Genomic DNA, 22359 nt, shown 5'->3' on the forward strand with positions numbered 1-22359 from the left:
AAGCTGTGGGTCGGAAGAAATTTACCTGATTTTCGAAAAAGGGGGAAAACATCACCCAAAAGTCTGGGAATATTGCTGAAAACTTTACCATCAGGGTCAGCATATCAAGGAATCTTACTGTAGAGTTCTAAGATTAAAAGTTTTGGGACCCTTTTTAAGCAACCAAAGCAATTAGAGTGCAACTAGCCCCCTTCCATGTGCTTTTTCACCAAAGTCTTCCTATCAAAATTTTGAGATACTGTATTTGCTCATTAGAGTTCAAAGGTCCAATAACTCTTTCCTTGGAGATGAGAAGTATACAGAAATTTTCAGGGTGGTATTTTCTGTGGATGGATTTTCCATAGGAAGATTTTCTCATTGAGATAGTAGTTTTATGGGGGTGAACTTTCCAGGGTAAAATTTACACGTGGGGAAGCCAGAATTCGAATCCGAAATTTGTTTTATTTGTCTTATGTTTTCACTGGTAACCCCATTTTACATGTGTATATGCTATTTTGAATTGTCCAAGGGGAATTTTCAGCAGAGTTGTACTTCTCTGGAAGATCTTTGTGGGTGTTGGAATTTCTCATGGGGGTCCAAAAGGATCTGAAAAAAATTATGAATAAGAAAAAATGAGTCTTTTTACAAATAAAAGTATGCTAAGGAGTATTTTGCAGGCGGAATTACCCACAAGAAATATTCTGGGGACAATTCACAGAAAGGATGGAATTATCCAGGGGTAATTTCCAATGGGGGGGGGGGTTATTCGGGAAGAGTGGGAGGTGGATCTCTTGTTCCACGAGAAATTATAAAAGGAACAAAAATTATTCTGCATAAGGGGGGTTGCCCGCTTTTCAATACCCCACTCTTTATGCTAGAGTTTGACCTTTTGTCCCATTTTGTTTAAGAATGATTCTTGTAACACATGGGCTGTTTAATTAGAATCAAAACCTTTTTTATATCTCCTAAAGAACTTTAGCGTGCATAGAGGGGTATTTAGAAGGAAATAGCCACGGAGACCACACTGCCTTTCCCTAACAAACAAAAGCACGAAGAACAATAGGGAAATCTTTTATAAGACAGTGGAGATAATTTGAATGAATGTTTCGGCCCTATATCCAAGGGCCGTCCTCAGCAAGACAAAAATATATAAAAGAATTTCTTTTTCTTTTATATATTTTTGTCTTGCTGCGGACGGCCCTTGGACATAGGGCCGAAACATTCATTCAAATTATCTCCACTGTCTTACAAAAAGATTTCCCTATTGTTCTTCGTGCTTTTGTTGTTTATTTAGAAGGATACAATCTCCCTCATATACTAAAATATTTCTGTTCGTTTGAAGTTTTAATGTTGCTCTTTATTTTCAGTAAAAAAAACTAACTTGTTTTCTTTTATTTAATATCGTCTTATGCAGGGCTCCCACGGCGTCAATAAATTTCATAAAGTTTATCTTGAAAGTGTGAACCATAAAGTTTGTCCCACTCACACAAGGATTTCACCTTATTGACTTTACAGCTATTTTTCATAGACAGTAACTGAAATAGTCAGACATGGAGCTAAGAAAACCATCTTTTTAAGAATTTTTTCCGTTTAATAATAAAGGAAAATATTCTTTGTGTAACCCTTATTCTTTTACCAAGCAAAATATGTCAATATGTATACATTATTATATTTGTAGACACTAATTTGTGTATTGTATATTTAAAATGTTCCACATGTCTTCTGCTATTGGTTGAACTTTGCGGACTTTCTTGAAAAGGTTAAAAAAAAAGTTCACCTTTTTTCCGACAGCAATAAAGTCGACAAAGTTATGCAAAGAAAACTTTGTGGACAGCTTTATTAACTTTTTTGACGCCCTGGGAGCCCCGCATTAGACCTTTATTAGGTAAAAAATCCAATGGTAGTCTATTAAAGGATTCCGGCTCCTTAAAAAAGACCTGCTCTAAGATAAATGTAACAAATTATCCGAGAGCAAAAGCTTATAAATTGCCAAAAAAAAGATAAATTTGACAATAACTCTTGTTCCAAAATTTGAACAATGATTAGGGTTAAGTGTTAGCATGGTATTGGATTTATGCTCTTGTCAAGGAATACCTGATGGTAAAAGTAGCAGTCTTGAACAACAAAATTGAGGAATATAGGGCTAAATTCAAAGTTTTCAATGTCCATTTCAGCGCCCCTGTAATGTTACATTGCCCCATTAGTGTTGGAACAGAAACAGAAGACTCATCAGGGTCGGCTGAAATACATACATCTCGTGAGAAGAGATATTTCAGAAGAGATGTATCACCTGGTAAAAAAAAAGAACATCAAAAACGAAAGCAGGTCCCCTCCCCTCCTCCAGCCTCCCCCCACCAGAAAAAAATTCTTCCTGAAAATGTGTGTATACTTCCCAATAACCAATACAATATGTAAGCAATGGGCAAAGTTCATAACTTGCAGCCCTTCCCCTGGGAACTGTGGGGGATTAAGTCATCCTAAAAGATAAATTTATTAAATTTTCGACTGTGCTGAACAAAATGGCTATCTGAAAAATTTTTAATTGGGTGATTTTGTGAAAAAAATGAGCGTGGGAGGGGGCCTAGTTGCCCTTCATTTTTCGGTCACTTAAAAAGGGTACTAGAACTTTTAATTTCTGTTCCAATGAGCCCTCTTACCATATTCTAGGACCACTGGGTCAATACGATTACCCCTGGGGAAAAGAAAAAAAAACAAATAAACACGCATCCGTGATCTTTCTTCTGGCAAAAAAATGGAAAATTCCACATTTTTTTAGATAGGAGCTTGAAACCTATACAGTAGGGTTCTCTGATACGCTTTATATGACGGTGTGATTTTCATTAAGGTTCTATAACTTTTAGGGGGTCTTTCCCCCTTTTTTCGAAAATCAGCCAAATTTTCTCACGCGCTTAACTTTTGATGGGTAAGATTAAACTTGATGAAACTTATATATTTGAAATCAGAATTAAAATCTGATTCTTTTGATGTATCTATTGGTATTAAAATTCCGTGTTTTAGAGTTTCGGTTACCATTGAGCCGGGTCGCTCCTTCCTTACAGTTCGTTACCACGAACTGTTTGATCCACTCTTCCCTGAATTTGAATATAATCTATAGCTTAATTTTGTCTCATTGAGCAGGGCAGAGGGGAAAGGCTGCAATTTTTACGGTAAGAAGATTATATTTGGGGAAAGTTTTGAATGGCAAATCCAATTCTACTTCATTTTTTTTAATTCTATTGTTTTTATCTCAGGATTAGCCTTCATAGAGGGTGAATAATTGCTCAAGCATTAAAAGTTGTGAAGGTAGGCCTAGGTATTAAAAAAAATTCTAATGCCCTAGTTTGAGCCGAATATTTATTCCGTAAAATTTCATTCACTTACTTAAGAACCTTCCTAGACCGTAAAAAAAAGATCTTAGATAGCAATTGAACCACTTAATCAAGCATGGACGCCTGTCAAAAATATTGCAGTGAGAGGGCACGAGAGTAGCAATGGTGAGGGGAGGAGGAGAAGGGGAATACATTTGAAGATAAAAGACTATAAGCAAAAAAAATCTCAAGGAAAAAAGAAAAGTACTTAATTTATACATGCCAAATGATGCAAAATGCAACAAATTTTTAAATGGTTAAGATTCCTGTCAAAATGATCAATTGCTTTAATCTGTACTTATGTATTATACCGCCAATACTCAAGAAGTGAAGTTAGGTTAATCCTAATGAAAAATGCCAAACTATGATGAAAATATAATACTTTAGAAACACATTTGGGTATTATATTTGCACATTGGGGGGTTGGGGGTAACCTGACTTAAACTGACCTAACCCCCACTCCCCATCCCTAATTTGCAAGTACATAGCCCAAACTATATAATTCCAATGTATTCTGTCACCTGTCATTTGTTTTCCATTGAGCTTGAGCTAATTGTTTCTTAAAACAGACAGATAAAAACTTGTTCTCGAGTTTTACACAACGTAAACTTGAGTGTTGGCGGTATAATACATAAGTACCCTTTAATCTATCACGCATTTGATTATTATGTATTTAATATTAATATATTATGCCCAAAGCTTAGAGTAAAAGAAATAAGACTCAAACTAAATTGCAGAAAATAAGAGAAAAATGTATCATCTTAAAGGGTCCATTTAATTTCTGAGTAAAACGATGGTTATACTTTGAAAGAGCATAAAAAAAGGTTTCGGACGGTATGTTCATCGAATTTATTGCTCAATAATGAAAATATCTCCAAATTTATCACAAAATCTCCCCCTTCAATGCAAAGGTACCATGATTTCCGTTTTTCATTTTAGAATAATTTTTCAATCTAACTCCTATATTTTAATACCTTTGAAAATTAAACAGATTAGCAAAAGAAAACAAAATTTAAACTCACTGTCCAGCTGTCTAAAATAACCCTCTTTGCATCGACGCTCAGAATTACACTGAATGTAAACTTGTTCAAATGAAGTTCTTTACCACGAGTCACAAGAGAATCTTTGATGAAGTGGTATAGTTTTATAAACATTATGGTTTTACTAGCATAGGTAGAAAGGTTAGTAATTCAAAGATCTATGTCTAGTTTTTGATGTGTAGTAAATAATCGAGACAGAAACTTTGGACAGTACTGACAAAATTATGTCAAGTTATATGAAAGTGGTAGTTACTAGGGCTGGACTGTCACTACTGATAAATCACTAGGAGTGGCAACCCTGAACGAAAGGGGACTTTTGGGGAACAGTTTTGTTTTTTCGAGAAGACAGATTTTTTAGGAATATCCCCGAAGACTCGAGGATACTGGAAGCACTAGTTATTTTCAGACAAAATCTGCCAACAAATTTTACTTGGACATGAAAACTGCCAAGTACCATTGCTGCCCCACTTTTTGCACGGCGGAGCAAAACTAGTGTTTTGAATGCTTTTCTTTGAGCAAAAATTAAAATGGAATATTCAGAAAAAATCTGCCAACAAATTTGAAAACTGCCAAGTAGCATTGTTACGTTGCTACACCACTTTTGATCTTCGTCTTCTTTACATTTTAAGAATTTCTAAATGCTGAGATGATCAATTCACCTTTACTCATCCATAAAAAACCATATAAAAATTGTTTGGTATTCCAAAAGTTTAATGACTAACCGGCTTATTTTGTTGTGAGTGCTTTTATTTGATTTTTGTTCTAATTTTTGTAGAAGCCAAAAACACATCTTCAACTGATGATAAAAATGATTTTGGAAGTTTAAATCCTGTGCTATTAATGGAAAACGAAGTAAATTTTATTGCTGTTTCTCCTGGCATCTCTGGCGATTGTCAAAATATTGCTGAATATCTTAAACTGGATTTGAACATTGACGGAGACAAAGGTAGGCTTCAGATATCCTTATATTCTGTATTTGATGCATGTCCAAAATCAGAAATTCCTTTATGAAATTGTATCTTGAAATTCCTTTGAAATTGTGGTAGGGCGTGAACGATTGGTATTTATTGCATCTGAATGGTTGGATTTCATTAAAAGAAATATTTAGTAAATAATAATCACAGATGGTTTGGATTATTAAGATATAAAATGTTGTATCCCAATTTAACTCCTGAATTAAATGACAAACTTAATTTTATTTGGAAGTTCTTTCTCGCTTTTGGAATTCGTTAGAACCCCTTTATAATTTTTTATAAAACATGTACATTTTCAGTTGTTTCTAGCACAAAGTTTGAACTGTATGTATTTTTTTTTTAACTATACACAATAGAAGTAATTTGCCTCAATAATATGCTAGTGTACAAGTCTTTAGTTTAGTAATTTGCTTCGAAAATACTTAATTTTACTTCAGGCAAAACTGCCACCAAAGAAGTGGATATTTTATTCGGGTTTGTTGATTTTAGAATCAAATAAAAACGGGGCCTTTCACTAAATATTGACTTTTAAAGAATTGAAGGTAGACAACACCTGATGAAGTTGCATCAGCAATTAAATCTTATTTAATTTTTTTTTTTTCTCATGGCTGTTCTGAAAGCTTTCTTGGCTTTATGCACCCTTTTGATTTGAAAGACAGGGATGTAAACTGTATGCATTTAGGATTATAATAATTTTTGCACATTGCATAATGAATATTTTATAGTTATTATTTTTATTGGTAGATACAGCTCTGTGAGACTTGATTAGTTTTTTTTCTGGGAACTAGAATAGTCTATTTTATCAGCTTTTAATTGCCGGAAATCCCTTTATTTCTCACAATCAAAATTTATGTAACTCATTTGTGAGGCAGTTAACACATTAAGTGCAATATTGTACTTAATGTACTTAATAATTTTAGATTTTATTCGGTTTTGGGTTAGTTTGAATTTTACTTTGTTTTTAGGGTTGAAGACTTCTTGTTTTATACAAGCAGATTATCTGCGTCGTTTTAGTATGTCTCGGTAAATAAATAAGTTATAAATAGGTCTTTGCCTATTTGCGAGATTTAAACCACCTCCCCTCCTTTAATATTCCGAACAAGTTCAGTTTTTATCCATGTTTTTCCTTCTTTCATGGCAACAATACTAACTTAGTTGCAAAGTCCACACACCCTTTCCATAACAAAACAGAAAGGTAAATGAATTAGAATAATTTGTCCAGGACTATAAAAACTGCAATTATTGTAGCACCTATTGCTTCGACCTTGATGAAGAAAGTTTTTGACTCAACTCACGATTATTGGCTGTTATCCTCATATTATTGGTTCTTTTCCAGTCTCTTTACTCTTCATCTTCTTCATATTTTACGGAATTTTTAAATACTGAGATGATTAATTCAACTTCAATCATCCATGAACAACCATATAAAAATTGTGTGGCATTCTAAAAGTTTTATGACTAACCAAATTATTTTGTTGTGCGTGTTTTTTATTCTATTTTTGCTCCAACTTTTTTAGAAGCCGAAGACACATCTTCACATAATTTTGAAAGTTCAAATCCTGTGTTATTAATGGAAAGCAAAGTTAATTTTATTTATGTTTCTCCTGGCATCTCTGGTGATTGTCAGAATATTGTTGACTATCTTAAACTGGAGTTGAACATTGACGGGGACAAAGGTAGGCTTCAGATATCCTTATATTCTGTGTTTAATGCAGAAAGATCCAAAATCAGAAAGTGTATCTTAAACTTCCTTTGAAATTTTGACTGGGCGCGAAAGATTGGTGTTTATTGCATCTGAATGGTCGGATTGTATTTGAAAAAAAAAAATTAGTAAATAATAATCGCAGATGGTCTTGATTATTAAGACATAAAATGTTTTATCCCAACTAAACTCCTGAATTAAATGACAAACTTAATTTTATTTCGAAGTTTTTTCTCGGTTTTGGAATTTGTATGAACCCTTTTATAATTTTTTAGATTTGACACGTTTTCTTTTGTTTCTAGCGCAAAGCTTGATCTCTCAAAACTTGAAATGTATTTCTTTAACTATACGCAGTAGAAATAATTTTTCTTAATAATATGCCAGTGTACAAGTCTGTAGTTTAATCATATGCTTAAAAAACACTTAATTTCACTTTAAAAGTCCGTAGTTGAATCATTTGCTTCAAAAAACACTTCAAATCATTTGCTTCACTTTAAGCAAAACTGCCACCAAAGAAGTGAATTATTTATATGGGGTTCAAGCCGTAAAGTTTCTTCAGCTTAGCGTCGAAGATTGGTGTTAATTGCATCTGAATGGTCGGATTGCATGAAAAAAAATACTTAGTAAATAATAATCTGAGATGGTTTTGATCTTTAAGATATAAAATGTTGTATCCCAATTAAACTCCTGAATTAAATGACAAGCTTAATTTTATTTGGAAGTTCTCTCTTGCTTTTGGAATTCGTTATTAATCTTATAATATGTTATAAAACATAAACATTTTCCTTTGTTTCTATGTACATTTTCCATTGTTTCTAGCACAAAGCTAAAACTATATGTTTTTTTTGTTTGTTTTTTTCAACTATGCGCAATAGAAATTTGCTTTAATAATATGCCAGTGTAAAACTCTGTCGTTTAATCATTTACTTCAAAAAACACTTATTTTCACTTCAGGCAAAACTGCCACCAAAGAAGTGAATAATTTATATGGGGTTCAAGCCGGAAGGTTGATTTTAGAATCAAATAAAAACGGCGCCTTTCAGTAAAAACGGTGCCTTTTAAAGAATTGAAAGTAGAGTGCGCCCAACGAAGTTGCATCTGCGACTTTTTTTTGTCGCAACTAAATTTTATTGGATTTTTTTAATGACTCTTTTGAAAGACAGAGATAAGAATTGTTTGTATTTAGAAATATAATAATGTTTGTATATTGCATCATGACTATTTTATAGTTAATATGTTACTGGTAGATACACTTCTGTGAGACTTGATTCGTATTTTTTTTTCTGGCAACTGGAATAGCCTATGTTATCAGCTTTTAATTGCCGGAAACCCCTTTATTTCTCACAATAAAATTATTTTTCACACATTTGAGATGGTTTTGAAAGAGAGGAAGTCACACCATACCTACCATATGCTACCTAAAATGTATTCCTAAAATATAAAATGTAAAATGTGTGGCATTCTAAATGCTTTCTGACTAACCAACTCGTTTTGTTGTGAGGATTTCTATTTGACTTTTACTCTAATTTTTGTAGAAGCTGAGGACACATCTTCAAATGATGATGAAAATAATTTTGGAAGTTTACATCCTATGCTATTAATGGAAAATGAACTGGAGTCGAACATCGACGGGGACAAAAGTAGGCTTCAGATATCCTTATATTCTATATTTAATGCATGTCCTAAATGAGAAGTTATATCTTAAAGTTCCATTAGAATTTTGGCAGAGCGCTAAAGATTAATGTTTATTGAATCTGAATGGTCTGATTGCATTTTAAAAAAAAAAAAAATATTTAGTTAATAATAATCCCAGATGATTTTGATTATTAGGCATAAAATGTTGTATCTCAATTAAACTCCTGAATAAAACGACAAACTTAATTTTATTTGGAACTTTTTTCTGGCTTTTGGAACTCGATAGAACTCGTTTATAATTTTTTTAATATGACAGTTTTTCTTTTATTTCTGGTGCAAAGTTTGTGCTGTATGTATCTTCTTCTTTTTAACTATGCGCAATAGAAATAATTTGCCTTAATAATATGCCAGTGTAAAAGTCCGTAGTTTAATCATTTGCTTCAAAAAATGCCTCAAATCATTTGCTTCCCTTCATGCAAAACAGCCACCAAAGAAGTGAATAATTTATATGGGGTTCAAGCCGCGAGGTTGATTTTAGAATCAAATAAAAATGGGGCCTTTCAGTGAATATTGCCTTTTAAAGAATTGAAAGTAGAGTACCCCCAACGAAGTTCCATCAGCGACTTAACCTTATCTGATGTTTTTTTATGACTTCTGAAAGCCTTTTTGGCCTTATGCAGCCTTTTGATTTGAAAGACTAGGTATGAAAATTTTTTGAATTTAGGATTATAATAATGTTTGTATTTTGTATATTTTATAGTTGTTATGTTATAGGTGGATATGGTTCTGTGAGACTTGATTCGTATTTTTTTTTCTTGCAACTAGGATAGTATATGTTATAAGCTTTTGATCTCCAGAAAAGCCTTTATTTCTCACCATAAAAATTTATTTCCAACATTTTTAATGGTACCAAGAGAGCGGAAGTCACACCTTACCTATCATTTGCTACCTAATTGTCTACCTTCCAGATATTTGAAAATTATGCTAGGACATTTGTAAAGTATAAAATAAACGTTTCTTTGGATGTTTTGACCAAATAGAGCATGATCATAAATCAGTGACTTGTTCTCAATATACATCCTTAATTCATTTTAACACCCTTGACAAACTCTTCGGATGTAGTTTCAAGTTATTTAAAACGTTTCATTGTAATACAAAAACATAAAAATTACGGAGATAAATATCATTCACATATTTGAAGAAACTACAGTATATTACATAGATTTTTTTTGAAACAGCAATGTTTTTTTAAGACAAATCAACACTCAAGTAAATTGACTTACAACTAACATTCTGAAATACTAAATAGATTCTGAAATTACTGAATAAATTCTGAAATTACTGAATGAATAATTCAAACTGTTATTAGAATAATTCCTCAAATTGTTATTCTTAATTTAAGTACCAAATTGAGAGTCTAGGAATCTTATAAAAACTTTGTAAGGGTAAAAACGTTAAAAACTGAGTTCTTTACCTAAAAAAAGGGCTAAAAATATAAGACTTGGTGATTTATTTTGAGCAAATTTCATACTATTTTAGTTCTCCCTATTACGTCTTCTGACAACGATATGAGCAAACAAGGATGTGGATTACCTAGTATTCCAGGTTTGACAGAAATATGGCTAAAAAATGAAATGGATTTGAATTGTCAAAATGAGATGCCAAGTCATGCTTATGAATTTGCTGAAAATGATGTGGCAAAACAGGAGGTTTCTCGCACTGGAAAAAAACCTTTTGAATGTGATATATGTAAGAAAAAACTTATAACAAGTGCTAGTTTATCTCGTCATAAAAAAACTCATACTATAGAAAAACCTTTTGAATGTGATATCTGTGAGAAAACATTCCGCGAAAAAACCAACCTATCTATTCATCAAAGAACTCATACTGGAGAAAAGCCTTCCGAAAAACCTTTCGAGTGTGATGTATGTAAGAAATGTTTTTCTTCAACTTCAGGTTTATCTCATCATCAAAGATATCATACGGGAGACAAAACTTTCATATGTGATGTTTGTAACAAATGTTTTATTTCAAATTCGAATTTGTCACTTCACCAAAGAACTCATACTGGGGAAAAACCTTTTGAATGTCATATATGTAAGAAAAAACTTATAACAAGTGCTAGTTTATCTCGTCATAAAAAAACTCATACTATAGAAAAACCTTTTGAATGTGATATATGTGAGAAAAGATTCCGAGAAAAAGCCAACCTATTTGCTCATCAAAGAACTCATACAGGGGAAAAACCTTTTGAGTGTGATGTATGTAAGAAACGTTTTTCGTCTACTTCAGGTTTATGTCATCATCAAAGATATCATACTGGGGATAAACCTTTCATATGCGATGTATGTAACAAATGTTTTATCTCAAATTCATATTTATCTCGTCATCAAAGAACTCATACTGGAGAAAAACCCTACGAATGTGATATATGTAACAAATGTTACACTTCAAGCTCGGGATTATCTAATCATCAAACAACTCATACTGAAGAAATACGTCTCGAATGTGACATATGTAAGAAACATTTTACTTCAACTGCCACTTTATCTTGTCATCAAAGAATTCATACTGGAGAAAAACCTTTCGAATGTGATATATGTAAGAAATGTTTCACTTCAAGGCAGGGTTTATCTTATCATCAAGCAGCTCATACTGGAGAAAAACCTTTCGAATGTGATATGTGTAAAAAATGTTTCACGAAAAGTTCAAGTTTATCTAGTCACCACAAAACTCATACGGGAGAAAAACCTTTTGAATGTAATTCATGCGAGACAACATTTTACCGAAAAGCTGACCTATTTAGTCATCAGCGAATTCATACTGGAGAAAAACCTTTTGAATGTGGTATATGTAAGAAATGTTATGTTTCAAGTTCTGGGTTATCTAATCATCTAACAAGTCATATTGAGTGAAAAGCCTTTGTATATTTCAGTGTGTAAGAATGTTATATGTTTATTAAAATGTTCATGTTAAAGTTAACCAAAGAATTTGTGCTAGTAAAAAAAAAAAATCCTGTTTGTATGTAATTTCATCTTGACGAGAAAATTTTTACAGCAGTTCTTTCTTGACAAGCACATTTTCAACATTAGATTTTCGTAAACGTTAATTTGTTGTACTCAAATCATTGCAGGGTTTGTTTAGTGTCTTGCTCCTGGCTATAGTAACAGTAGAATACAGATACTACGTATAGTGTTTGATGATTTATGCGATATCCAACCTAAAGGTTGATAGGTCAATAATAAGTTGTTTGTTTTTAATAATAAACAACAGTTTTCTTATAAGCCTAATAATGCCACAGAAAGCAATATTCTAAAACCCACATCACAATATTATCAAAAATATGTATATATATATATATATATATATATATATATATATATATATATATATATATATATATATATATATATATATATATATATATATATATATATATATATATATATATATATATATATATATAAACTACGAAATTATGATAGAAATTATGTTTTTGAGGAGGACACTCCTCCACAACAAACAGGGCAAGGGTTGTAAGTTATGCCCTGGGGGCATATAAGATTTTTATAGAAAGCGTTGTTGTAGAAACTTCAAATATAACTCATTCGATTGGAAATTCAAAGGGCTAGTGCCCTTTTTAATAGTCAAAAGTGATTAGAGGGCAACTAACCCCCCTCTCACGCCTACTTTTTCCCCAAACACATCCAATCAAAATTTTGAGATAGCTATTTTGTTCAACGTAGTTGAAAGTTCGGAAAATTAGGTTTTTGAGAACGACAGCCCCCCCCCCACACACACACACACACACACGCAGCCCTCAGGGAAATGGTTATAAGTTATGCCCTGGGGGCATATAAGGTTTTCATAGGAAGCGTTGTCGTAGAAACTTCAAAATGGGCTCAGTCAATTGGAAATTGAAATGGCTAGTGCCCTTTTTAATAGTCGAATGTGATTAGAAGGCAACTAACGCCCCTTCCGCGCCCACCATTTCCCCAAACACATCCAATCAAAATTTTGAGATAGGCATTTTATTCAATGTAGTTGAAAGTCTTGGAAATTATATCTTTGAGCAGGAAAATCCCCCCCCTCTCCAGTCTTCAGGGAAAGGGTTGTAAGTTGTGCCCTGGGGGCATATAAGGTTTTCATAGGAAGCGTTGTCGTAGAAAATTCAAAATGGGCTCAGTCAACTGGAAATTGAAATGGCTAGTGCCCTTTTTATTAGTCGAATGTGATTAGAAGGCAACTAACACCCCTTCTGCGCCCACCATTTCCCCAAACACATCCAATCAAAATTTTGAGATAGGCATTTTATTCAATGTAGTTGAAAGTCTTGGAAATTATATCTTTGAGCAGGAATACCCCCCCCAGTCTTCAGGGAAAGGGTTGTAAGTTATGCCCTGGGGGCATATAAGGTTTTATAAAAAATGTTGTCGTAGAAATTTCAAAAAGGGCTTATTCGATTGGAAATTGGCTAGTACCCTTTTTTAACAGTCGAAAGTAATTGGAGGGCAACTAACCCCTCTCTAACGCCCACCATTTCCCCAAACACATACAATCGAAATTTTGAGATAGCCATTTTTTTAACGTAATTGAAAGTTCCGGAAATTATGTCTTTTAGGATGACACCCCCCCCCCCACTGGCATCCTGGCAAAGGTTGTAAGTTAGGTCCTGGGGACATATGAAGTTTTATAGAAGGAGTTGTCGTAGAAACTTCAAAAAGGGTTCATTCGGTTGGAAATTGAATAGGCTAGAGCCCTTTTTAATAGTCGAAGGTGATTTAAGAACAACTAACCCCCTTCTCATGCCCACCATTTCCCCTAACACATCCAATCAAAATTTTGAGATATTCATTTTGCACAACGTAGTTGAAAGTTCTGGAAATTAGGTCTTTAAAGATGACCCTGCCCCCCCCCCAACAACAACCCTCAGGGCAAGGGTTATAAGTTATGCCCTTGGCGCATTTTTTGTTTTTATAAAAAATTTTGTCGTAGAAACTTCAATCAGGGCTCATTTGATTGGAAATTGAAGGAGCTAGTGCCCTTTTTAATAGTCGAAAGTGAATGGAGAGCAAATAGCCCCCCTCTCACACCCACCATTTCCTCAAACACTTTCAATCAAAGTTTTGAGATAGCCATTTTGTTCAACGTAGTTGAAAGTTCTGGGAAGTATGTATTTAACGATGACAAACCCCCGAGAGCCCTAAAGGCAAAGGCTGTGAGTTATGCCCTGGGGGCATATATGGTTTTCATCGATAGCGTTGTCGTAGAAACTTCAAAAGGGGCTCATTCAATTGGAAATTGAGAGGGCTGGTGCCCTTTTTAATAGTCGAAATGGATTGGAGGGTAACTAACCCCCTTCTCACGCTCACCATTTTCTCAAACACATCCAATCAAAATTTTCAGAAAGCCATTTTGCTCAACATAGTTGAAAGGTCGGAAAATTATGTCTTTGAGGATGACAACCCTCCCCCCACTACCCTCAGGACAAGGGTCGTAAGTTATGCCTTTGGGGCATTTAACGTTTTATAGAAATTTTTGTCGTAGTAGCTTCAAAAAGGGTTCATTTGAGCTGGTTACTCTTAAATCAATTGACTCTCAAAAAGGGCACTATAACTTACGATTTTAAATCAAATGAGCCCCTGCTAAAGTTTATACGACCAGCCATTCCATAAAACCTTGTATGCCCCCAGGTCCTAACTTAAAACCCTTGCCCCAGGACTATGGGGGATGTGCCAGCCCTAGAGGTATTATTATATGTTTTTTGGACTATTTTGAACGAAATGGCTATCTCATAACTTCCATCAAATGCGTTTGGTGAAAAGAGGGGTAGCCTCCATAACTTTTGACTCTTAAAAGGGAACTATAACTTGCAGCTTTCAACCAAATAAGCCTCCTCTAAAGTTTATACAACCATCCATTCCATAAAAACCTTGCATGCCCCTGGGGCAGAACTTAAAACCCTTGCCCCCAGGTTTTGGGGGTCTGTTATAACCCTAAAAGCCTTGTTATGTGATCTTTGGATTATTTTGAATAAAATTGCTGTCTCAAAATTTCAATTGGATGCATTTTGGGACATGATGACGTGTTTGGGGGGGGGGGGGGGGGGCAGCTTCCCTCTGGATCACTGTTACTCTTAAAAAAGGCAGTAGAACTCCTAATTATCCATCCAATGAGCAACCTCCTAGGTTTATACGACCACCTTTTCTATTAAAACCTGATACACCTCCAGCACATAACTTACAACCCATTCCCTTTGGGCTTTGGGGTAGGGGATACTCATACTCAAAAACATAATTTTCGGAACTTTCAAATACGCGGAACAAAATGGCTATCACAAAATTTAATTGAGTGTGTTAGGGGAAATGAGGGCGGGGGGGCTCGTTGCTCTCCAATCACTTTCGACTATTAAAAAGGGCACTAGCATTTTCAATTTCCAATCGAATGAGCCGTTTTTGAAGTTTCTACGACAACTTTTAAATGAAGTGCGCGGGTTTAAAACAAATAATATATTGTGCCAACATCGTTCTTTACTTAGGCAGCGCTATTGTGCTGCCAAAAACCTGCTTCGGGACTGCCAACAAAGATAACGTTCTTAAACAATGCTGCCAGGTGACAATTTATTTTAGAGAAGCTTAAGGAATGCGTTATTTTGTCAAATTTTAGTTTTGGACCAGAGCTGTGTTTACCAAAGTCTGTACTAGGTCAACCGTCCATGTTAATTAAATTAAATTACAATTATGATAAGGTATCTCTAGCAGTTAATTAGAAATAGCAGACGTACATGGAGACTTTCGATATACCCAGCTATGCTTGTTGTCTCTAGATATTACCAAAAATTTGCTAATTTATACAGTCTTTGCGTGGTTAACGATCCCTAGAAGCTCATAGCTGATAAAACAGTAAAAAAAAATATGGTGGATTTTTCTTCTATTGAACAAACAGTAACAAGTATGGTCACTTGAAAGCAATGAGCAGCTTTAAATCCTAAAACAAGCATAATTTATTTCGTATAGAATACAAAATGTGAGACAATACTCTCAATTTCTCCCAACGTTGTATAAAATTTAGGAAGATACTCATATGACCAGAAATTGAGAGTTTTAGTGTCTTTTTAAAAATCAAAAAGGATTTGATTGTAACCAGCCCCTATTCTAGAGTCAAAATCTTGTCAGGTATTATAAGAATTATCTCTGTTATTATCAAAATTTCACATGATATTAACGAAATCTTGCAAGTTATTAACAAAATCTTACGTGGTATTGTCGAAATCTTGCCTGATATTAAAAAAAATATTTTCTGCTACCATCAAAATTTCTTTGATATTATCAAGTTTAGCATGGTGCTATCAAAACTGTGTCTTGTATTATTAAGATCCTGCCACGTATTAGCAAATTCTTGCGCGGTAATAATAAATCTTGTCTTATATTATCAAGCATCTTGCGTAAAATTATCAAAATCATGCATCGTTTCACTAATTCTTGCCAAGTAATATCAAAATCTTGTCAGGTATAATGAGAATTATCTCTGGTGTTATCAAAACTTCACATGGTATTTTCAAATCTTGCAAATTATTAACATAATCATGCCTGATATTATCAAAAGCTCACTTGATATTAACAAATAGTTTCTGGTACTATCGAAACTTGTCTGATATTATCAAATCTAGTATGATGCTATTAAAATCTTGGCCGGTATTATCAAAATCCTTTCTAATAATATCAAACATCTTGAGTTACATAATCTTGCCTGGTACTACTAGAATCGTTTATGATAAATAGAAAAAAAACAGGAAAAGGATAAAAACACTTGAGATTGAGAATAAAATTGTCTGATAAAACTTCGTCAGGATAAAATAAACTAAAGAATAAAAATACTAGAGATCATTGTAATATTTCACAAAGCTTAGCACAAAGCTTTTACTGTAGCGCATGGTGTTACAGTGGACTGGGGTCAGTTTCGGAACCTTCTCAGCCAATTACCTTGGGGGACGAGATCTTATAGGGACAAAAGGTGGGGGAGGAATGATCAGTAGATGTGGTGTTGGAGGAGCCAAATCTTTGGCATAATTTTTCTCGGCGGGGAGAAAGGGATTCAAGTTTAAATTCTTTGAAGTAAAAGGAGTAAGGTAGAGGGGAACCGCCATAAAGGATTTGCAGTGATCTCTTCTGAACTCGTTCTATTTCGTCAGTTACATCCTGGGTAAGGGCAAAGTGCCAAACCGGACAAGCATATTCAACTAAGGGGCGGGTGAAAAGCGCAAAATATTAGTTTCAGCTTGTCCTTAGGAACATGTTAAAATTTTTTCAGTGTTTTTAGTATTTCGATTGCGCCGTTAGCTTTTACGATTGTCTTTGTATTATCCCGCCATGAGAGGTCAGAAGAAATCACCACACCAAGTAAACTTATTTTATGACTCATAAGCTCGGAAGCGATAGGAGGTTCGAAAGACGGTTGAGTATTCCGAAAAAAAGAAATTGTCGTGACCGAGCATTTGTCTTTATTCACGACCATGTTTAGTTCAGCCGTCTCTGAGGTAACTTGGTCTATGAAACCAGCAGCATTGCTCTTCAAATCCTCAGATACGACTTCCTTTAACAACAAATCGTCAACGTATTTCCATCTGTCCTCCAGCTCAGCAGCAATTTCATTTATCATGAGGAGGAAGCATTGCGGCCCGATCACAGTTCCTTGTGGAATTCCACAAAAAACTGGCAGAGAAGTGGAAAATTGATTTTTATACTCTACAGTTTGCTCTCTATTTGTTAAGAAGCTCTTGATGATTTTAATAATAAAGCTGGGTATATTTTTTTCCGCCATTTTTCTAAAAGGATTTTGTGATCAACAAGGTCAAATGGTTTTCTGAAACCAGTTGCAATTAAATTTATCCATTTTCCAGGTTCATCCAGGTGTTTTAAAATAAAATCAATTAAATTAACGAGGTAATGAACTGTCGAACACTTAGGGATGTTACCGAAATTGCTTTCGATCAGTTACTTTCAAAAGATATTTTTTCAGCAATGCGGCAATAAAGCTTTCGTATATTCTGCTAAAAACTGACGTAACTGTGATCGGCCGGACACCAGAGAAATCATTAGCTGCTCCTTTCTTTGGAATGGGAGTAATAAACTCGTTCGTCCATTTCTTTGGAAAATAGCCTGTTTTTGTTATATTATTAAAGATTATTTGAAGGGGAAATGATAATTCCTTAGTAAATGCTTAAATAAGAGCAACTGGAATGTCAAAAGGGAGAATCGGAGTTCTTTTTAATGAAGAGAGTTTACGGATTATAATTGCCGATGAAATATCAGTAATTAAACTATCATCTGAAGGAGTAGTTAAATCTACCGGAGGATCCTAAGGTGGAAGAGGGGGGAAAGACTGCACAATTGAAGCAAAATGGGCATTTAAATCATTCGCAGTTTTCTCTAGAGGCTCCTCCTTCATGAAGTCAACTGGTTGAGAACTTTTACCAGTCATACTTTTTACTTTACTGAAGAACTGCGAAGGCTTAGACTCCAAAAGATGGTCCTTTTCGTATTAGCTGCAATTTATGTTTTATCAGTCGCTTCATTTTTGAATTTACGTATGGTTTATCACTAGAACATAATTTAGTCTTACGTTGTCGAAAGCACTCGATAAATTTTGAATTTACCTTATTATGGAATTCTTCTACTTGGGATTCCAAGTCTTAAGCTGAAGAGACTGCGACCCAGTTTTCTTCCGATATCCGGTCACCGAACTGCAACAGACCATGGTCAGTGATCGGCTTTGAAGTAACTTCGGTTACTGAATATTTAATTTTTACTTTTTCCAAGGGGTTCATTGTAGCATATAATGATAAATTCCACCAAGTGGTGCTAGTTTACTTGGATTCTGGTAATATTCTGAAAGATTTGTCAGGATTACACCCAGAGAAGTACTCCCCTTAGTTGTTGGGAAATCGACTATAGTTTTAAGATTAAGTGACCTGACCAGCGATTTGCTATCGAGTTCGTTAGCATCTCCTAGCATTACTACTCCAAAATATGGGTGAGTTGGTTGGACGTAATCTGTCGAATCCTGCAGCTTCTCCCAAGAAGCCTTTCTTGCCGCAGTGGGCTGACCAGGTGAATAATAGAAAACGCACACTGCTACAGCAGAGAGCGGCCTAGGGAGGTTGGGTTTTGACCCAAATAATTTCATCATTATCTTCAAGAAAAGGTATACTTAAAAGCTGAGGTTTAAAATTTTCTTTCACGAGGGTTATAATTCCTCCTCCTTTTTTTTCCCAAGAGGATGATCATCAGGCCGAAGTTTAATAAAAGAAGAAAGGTTAGGAACCCTCAATAAATTAAGATCTTGTCGGTGGACCTCGGAAACACAGATAACGGAAGAGCCAAGCATTTGAGCCGTGGTCTGAAGTTCAGTAAATTTCTCTAGATTTAAACTTTCGGCGTTGCTGTAAAGGTAGGAAAGAAATACGTAATGTTTGTCGTGAAACTCCCAGGAAAAAGGTTTATTTTGGAATTTCTTGCCCCCTATCGCGACTGGACCAGCAACAGGATTATTTAAACTGAAGTCACCAACAATTTTTTCCTTCTGCAGGGAAAGGGGTAAAGGGGTGCGGGAATAGAATAGGGATGGGGCTGGTTGTTGATTGGCTTTTGATGAAAATGGAAATGTGAGGGAGGAGGAGGGAGTCTAAGAGGCTCCTGAGATGTGTCATAGGAGGGGTGGTGAACTGAAAATGGGTGCTGGATTCCCCAGGAAGGTGGGCCTGCGTTTGAACCCAATGGTGTCTCCTCTTTTCTACACCACAAAAGGATTTGTTTTGGACTTTCTGCTGTTCACGTCTTCGAAGGTGGGCATTTTTTGATGAGCTGGGGTCAGTACGGTTGAAATTCGCTAGTCTACAATTTTCATCTAAGCATCTAAAACGAGGGCATATCTCAATATGATCAAGGACACATTTAATACTACTACACGACTTAGCAAGGATATTATAACATAGATGTAGGAAGTGGCAGTGAATACCAAATTTATATGCTCCTTTTTCGAAATATTTACACACCCCTTTTGATTTGGGCTGTTCAGGGTGAGGTCGAACTGTATTTTTGTTTACCGGTGTCACTTTATTTTCATGAGCAAATTTGCAACTAGCTCCCCTATTGCAAAAACCATTCAGAAAGAACCATCACTCTCTTTTATATGGTGGCTTGATTATTTTCTCGAAAACGATACTTTAGTCCTCTTCCTGTAACTTGTCAATCGGAATCACATTATTCTCATCACTTGTCGCTATGTCAATATTATTATTCACTGCACTTGGAAGGGGCGTATCCGATGTAACTGACGTCACATTTACAGCATTCATTTCGTGTTGGTTATTTTGGGCGGCTGGCTGGCTACCAAGTTCATGGCTGCTTGGTATTTGATCCAGGGGAAACTGGTTTTGAAACTGATTTAACTGCGTCATCAGAGAATCGATTGTTGTTGTTTTTCGTTGACGAAAATGTCTAGCTTACGGCATTCTTGCATACCAATCAAAAGCTTCTCAGAAACAGACCTGACTTCATTGTCAAGCTTATCGGTAACAGAATCAAGGGCTGAGAGTTCATTCTCAAGGGTAGAGCATTTATTTCTTAACGCTGAAATTTCTCGTACATGTTCTTCACAATCAACACAGGGAGTTTTCTGCTGTATGCTGGGCCTAGTTATTGTCTTTGCTTGGGGATTGGAGGACCTGGGAGTGACTATAGGCGTGTTTTCCGCAAAAGATCTAGGGCTTGCTTTTGGCGTAACTTAGCCAGAAATTTTTTCATCACTTGTAATCAAAGTGGAAGTGGAAAAATCACAGTTTAAGCAAAGCCATTTCTGTAACTTCTCTCTTAAACCAAGAGTAATCTTTGCACATTTGGGGTGCCACCATTGGCTGCATTTAGTGCACTGAACTATCCCACTGGTTACTGGGTTTCTACATTCAGGACAATAATATTTAGGCATTTTAAAGGGAAAGTACTGATTCCGATTGACAGGGGGAACTTCCCCTCTCCTATTCATCATTATAGTTACGTTAATGTCTTAATAAATCACTCTACGTCTACACTCTTTGAATGCTCAAAAAATAATAATATTTCTTAACCTCTTACTGCACTCAATTTCACTTTTTGCGCAATCTAATTAGATTCAAAGTTCAATCCAGTTCATGTCCTCACGGAATATCAAGAATGTCGGTCAAGTTCACCAAAAGCCTACTGTAATTTATTCCAAACTTAATCCTTGTTCCAAACTAAGTCACTGAATTAAATTCAAGTTCAAGCAGTGAATTAATGAACATCAAGAATCTAGGTCAAGTTCAAAGCAAGTGAATTGATACCAGCTGAGAGTAAAATCCAAAAAAGATTTTTTCACTTTGGAGACTGAATGGAGACTCAACTATGGAGACTGCGTGTCGTGATTCAGTTCACCTTCTCTCTTAACAATTCCTGAAATCGTACATTTCCCTAAGACAATTCCATCATACCCTTAGGCATAGTTGTAATTGTATTCGCAATAGTAGTATTAGTAAGAGTAGTTATAAAAATAGTACTAGGAGCAACAGTAGTATCAGAATATTATCTTATAGTCAGTTGAATATCCCCCTTATCAAGTCCCGGAAGTTTCAAATTAATAAAATTAGCCATTCCGACGATATTGTCGATATGTCCTTTTGATAACCTGGATATTCTTATACATTTTGAAATTTTCATCTTAATGGTCTTAGCCTTACAATTACTTGCAATAGAAATAATGGTTGAAATATAGTAGTGATAAAACTAGTAAATATAGAAGGGGTAGTAGTATTAGTAGCAGTGCGGACGTACGTATTTCCTTTTGGTCCATTGGTTAAGCACCCTTTAAGCATTCTCTGAAACTTCCAACTTATTACCAAAATCTGTTCTTAAGACACGTTCTTTTGGCAGTCTGAATGCACGTAGCGTCTTTAGTTCAAATTTACCCTCAATATTCCCTCAAATGTTACCTTTCATGGTGGCCATGCCCCCCCCCCTTAAAATTTGTGACTATAAAGTAATCATAGGAGATCTAAGGAAAAAGAATAAAATAGGGAAAAACCATGGAAATAATGGGTATTGGTCCATGTTTGGCTGCCTGTTAATACGTTTTTACCTTTAATAAAGTCAATAGAAGTTCTAATTTGTATTTGAGTGACCCATTTCCAGGGTTTTACATATACTTTTTCTACATAATTTGGTTGAAGTAAAAAGAAAATAAAATTCTTCACAGTAATGAATTGTAAGTAAGTATCGATCATTATCAGTAAAAAAAAAACAAAACAAGTATTTTAACTGAAACTAAGGAGCAAAATTAAAATGAACGGAAATCGTTCTGTATGTAAGGGGGCAATTCGACTAAGATAAGAAGTTTTTTGAAAAAAAAAATACATTAACCTAAAGTTCAGGTTGCATAGGTGGATAGAGTAAATTGAGAAATACCCACTCCCTGCGTTGAAACAGGATACGTGGCTAGGTATATTGAATATAAGCTAGCGCCGCTGAAAAGCGAGCGCCTGCTGCCTTTTGCATTTTTGCTCGGAGATACTTTGAACTCTGGTCAATGCTGGACGTAAATTGCTTTGAGTTTATATAAGTGTACGTATTTATTATGGTTTTTAGTTGTGT

At 34.9% G+C, this 22359-nt stretch overlaps 1 protein-coding gene across 10 annotated transcripts in view; it reads left to right on the plus strand.

Moving 5' to 3' along the window:
• LOC148945701 (uncharacterized) overlaps positions 1–12008 on the plus strand; it is a 180497-nt gene extending 168489 nt beyond the window's left edge. For 7 of the 10 annotated variants that reach the window (XM_089098029.1, XM_089098022.1, XM_089098021.1 and 4 more), the window contains 4 exons: positions 5163–5333; positions 6879–7037; positions 8599–8703; positions 10238–12008. In XM_089098029.1, the coding sequence (XP_088954155.1) occupies positions 5163–5333; positions 6879–7037; positions 8599–8703; positions 10238–11613 (1811 nt within the window). In that variant the 3' untranslated portion in view covers positions 11614–12008. The remainder of the gene's footprint in view (positions 1–5162; positions 5334–6878; positions 7038–8598; positions 8704–10237) is intronic. The other 3 variants (XM_089098023.1, XM_089098024.1, XM_089098030.1) reach the window with 3 other exon arrangements.
• Positions 12009–22359: the final 10351 nt, after the last annotated feature.

Source organism: Artemia sp. Qi Xiang Cuo, chromosome 12 (assembly GCF_049724085.1).
Source record: "Artemia sp. Qi Xiang Cuo chromosome 12, ASM4972408v1, whole genome shotgun sequence".
NCBI lineage: Eukaryota > Metazoa > Arthropoda > Branchiopoda > Anostraca > Artemiidae > Artemia > Artemia sp. Qi Xiang Cuo.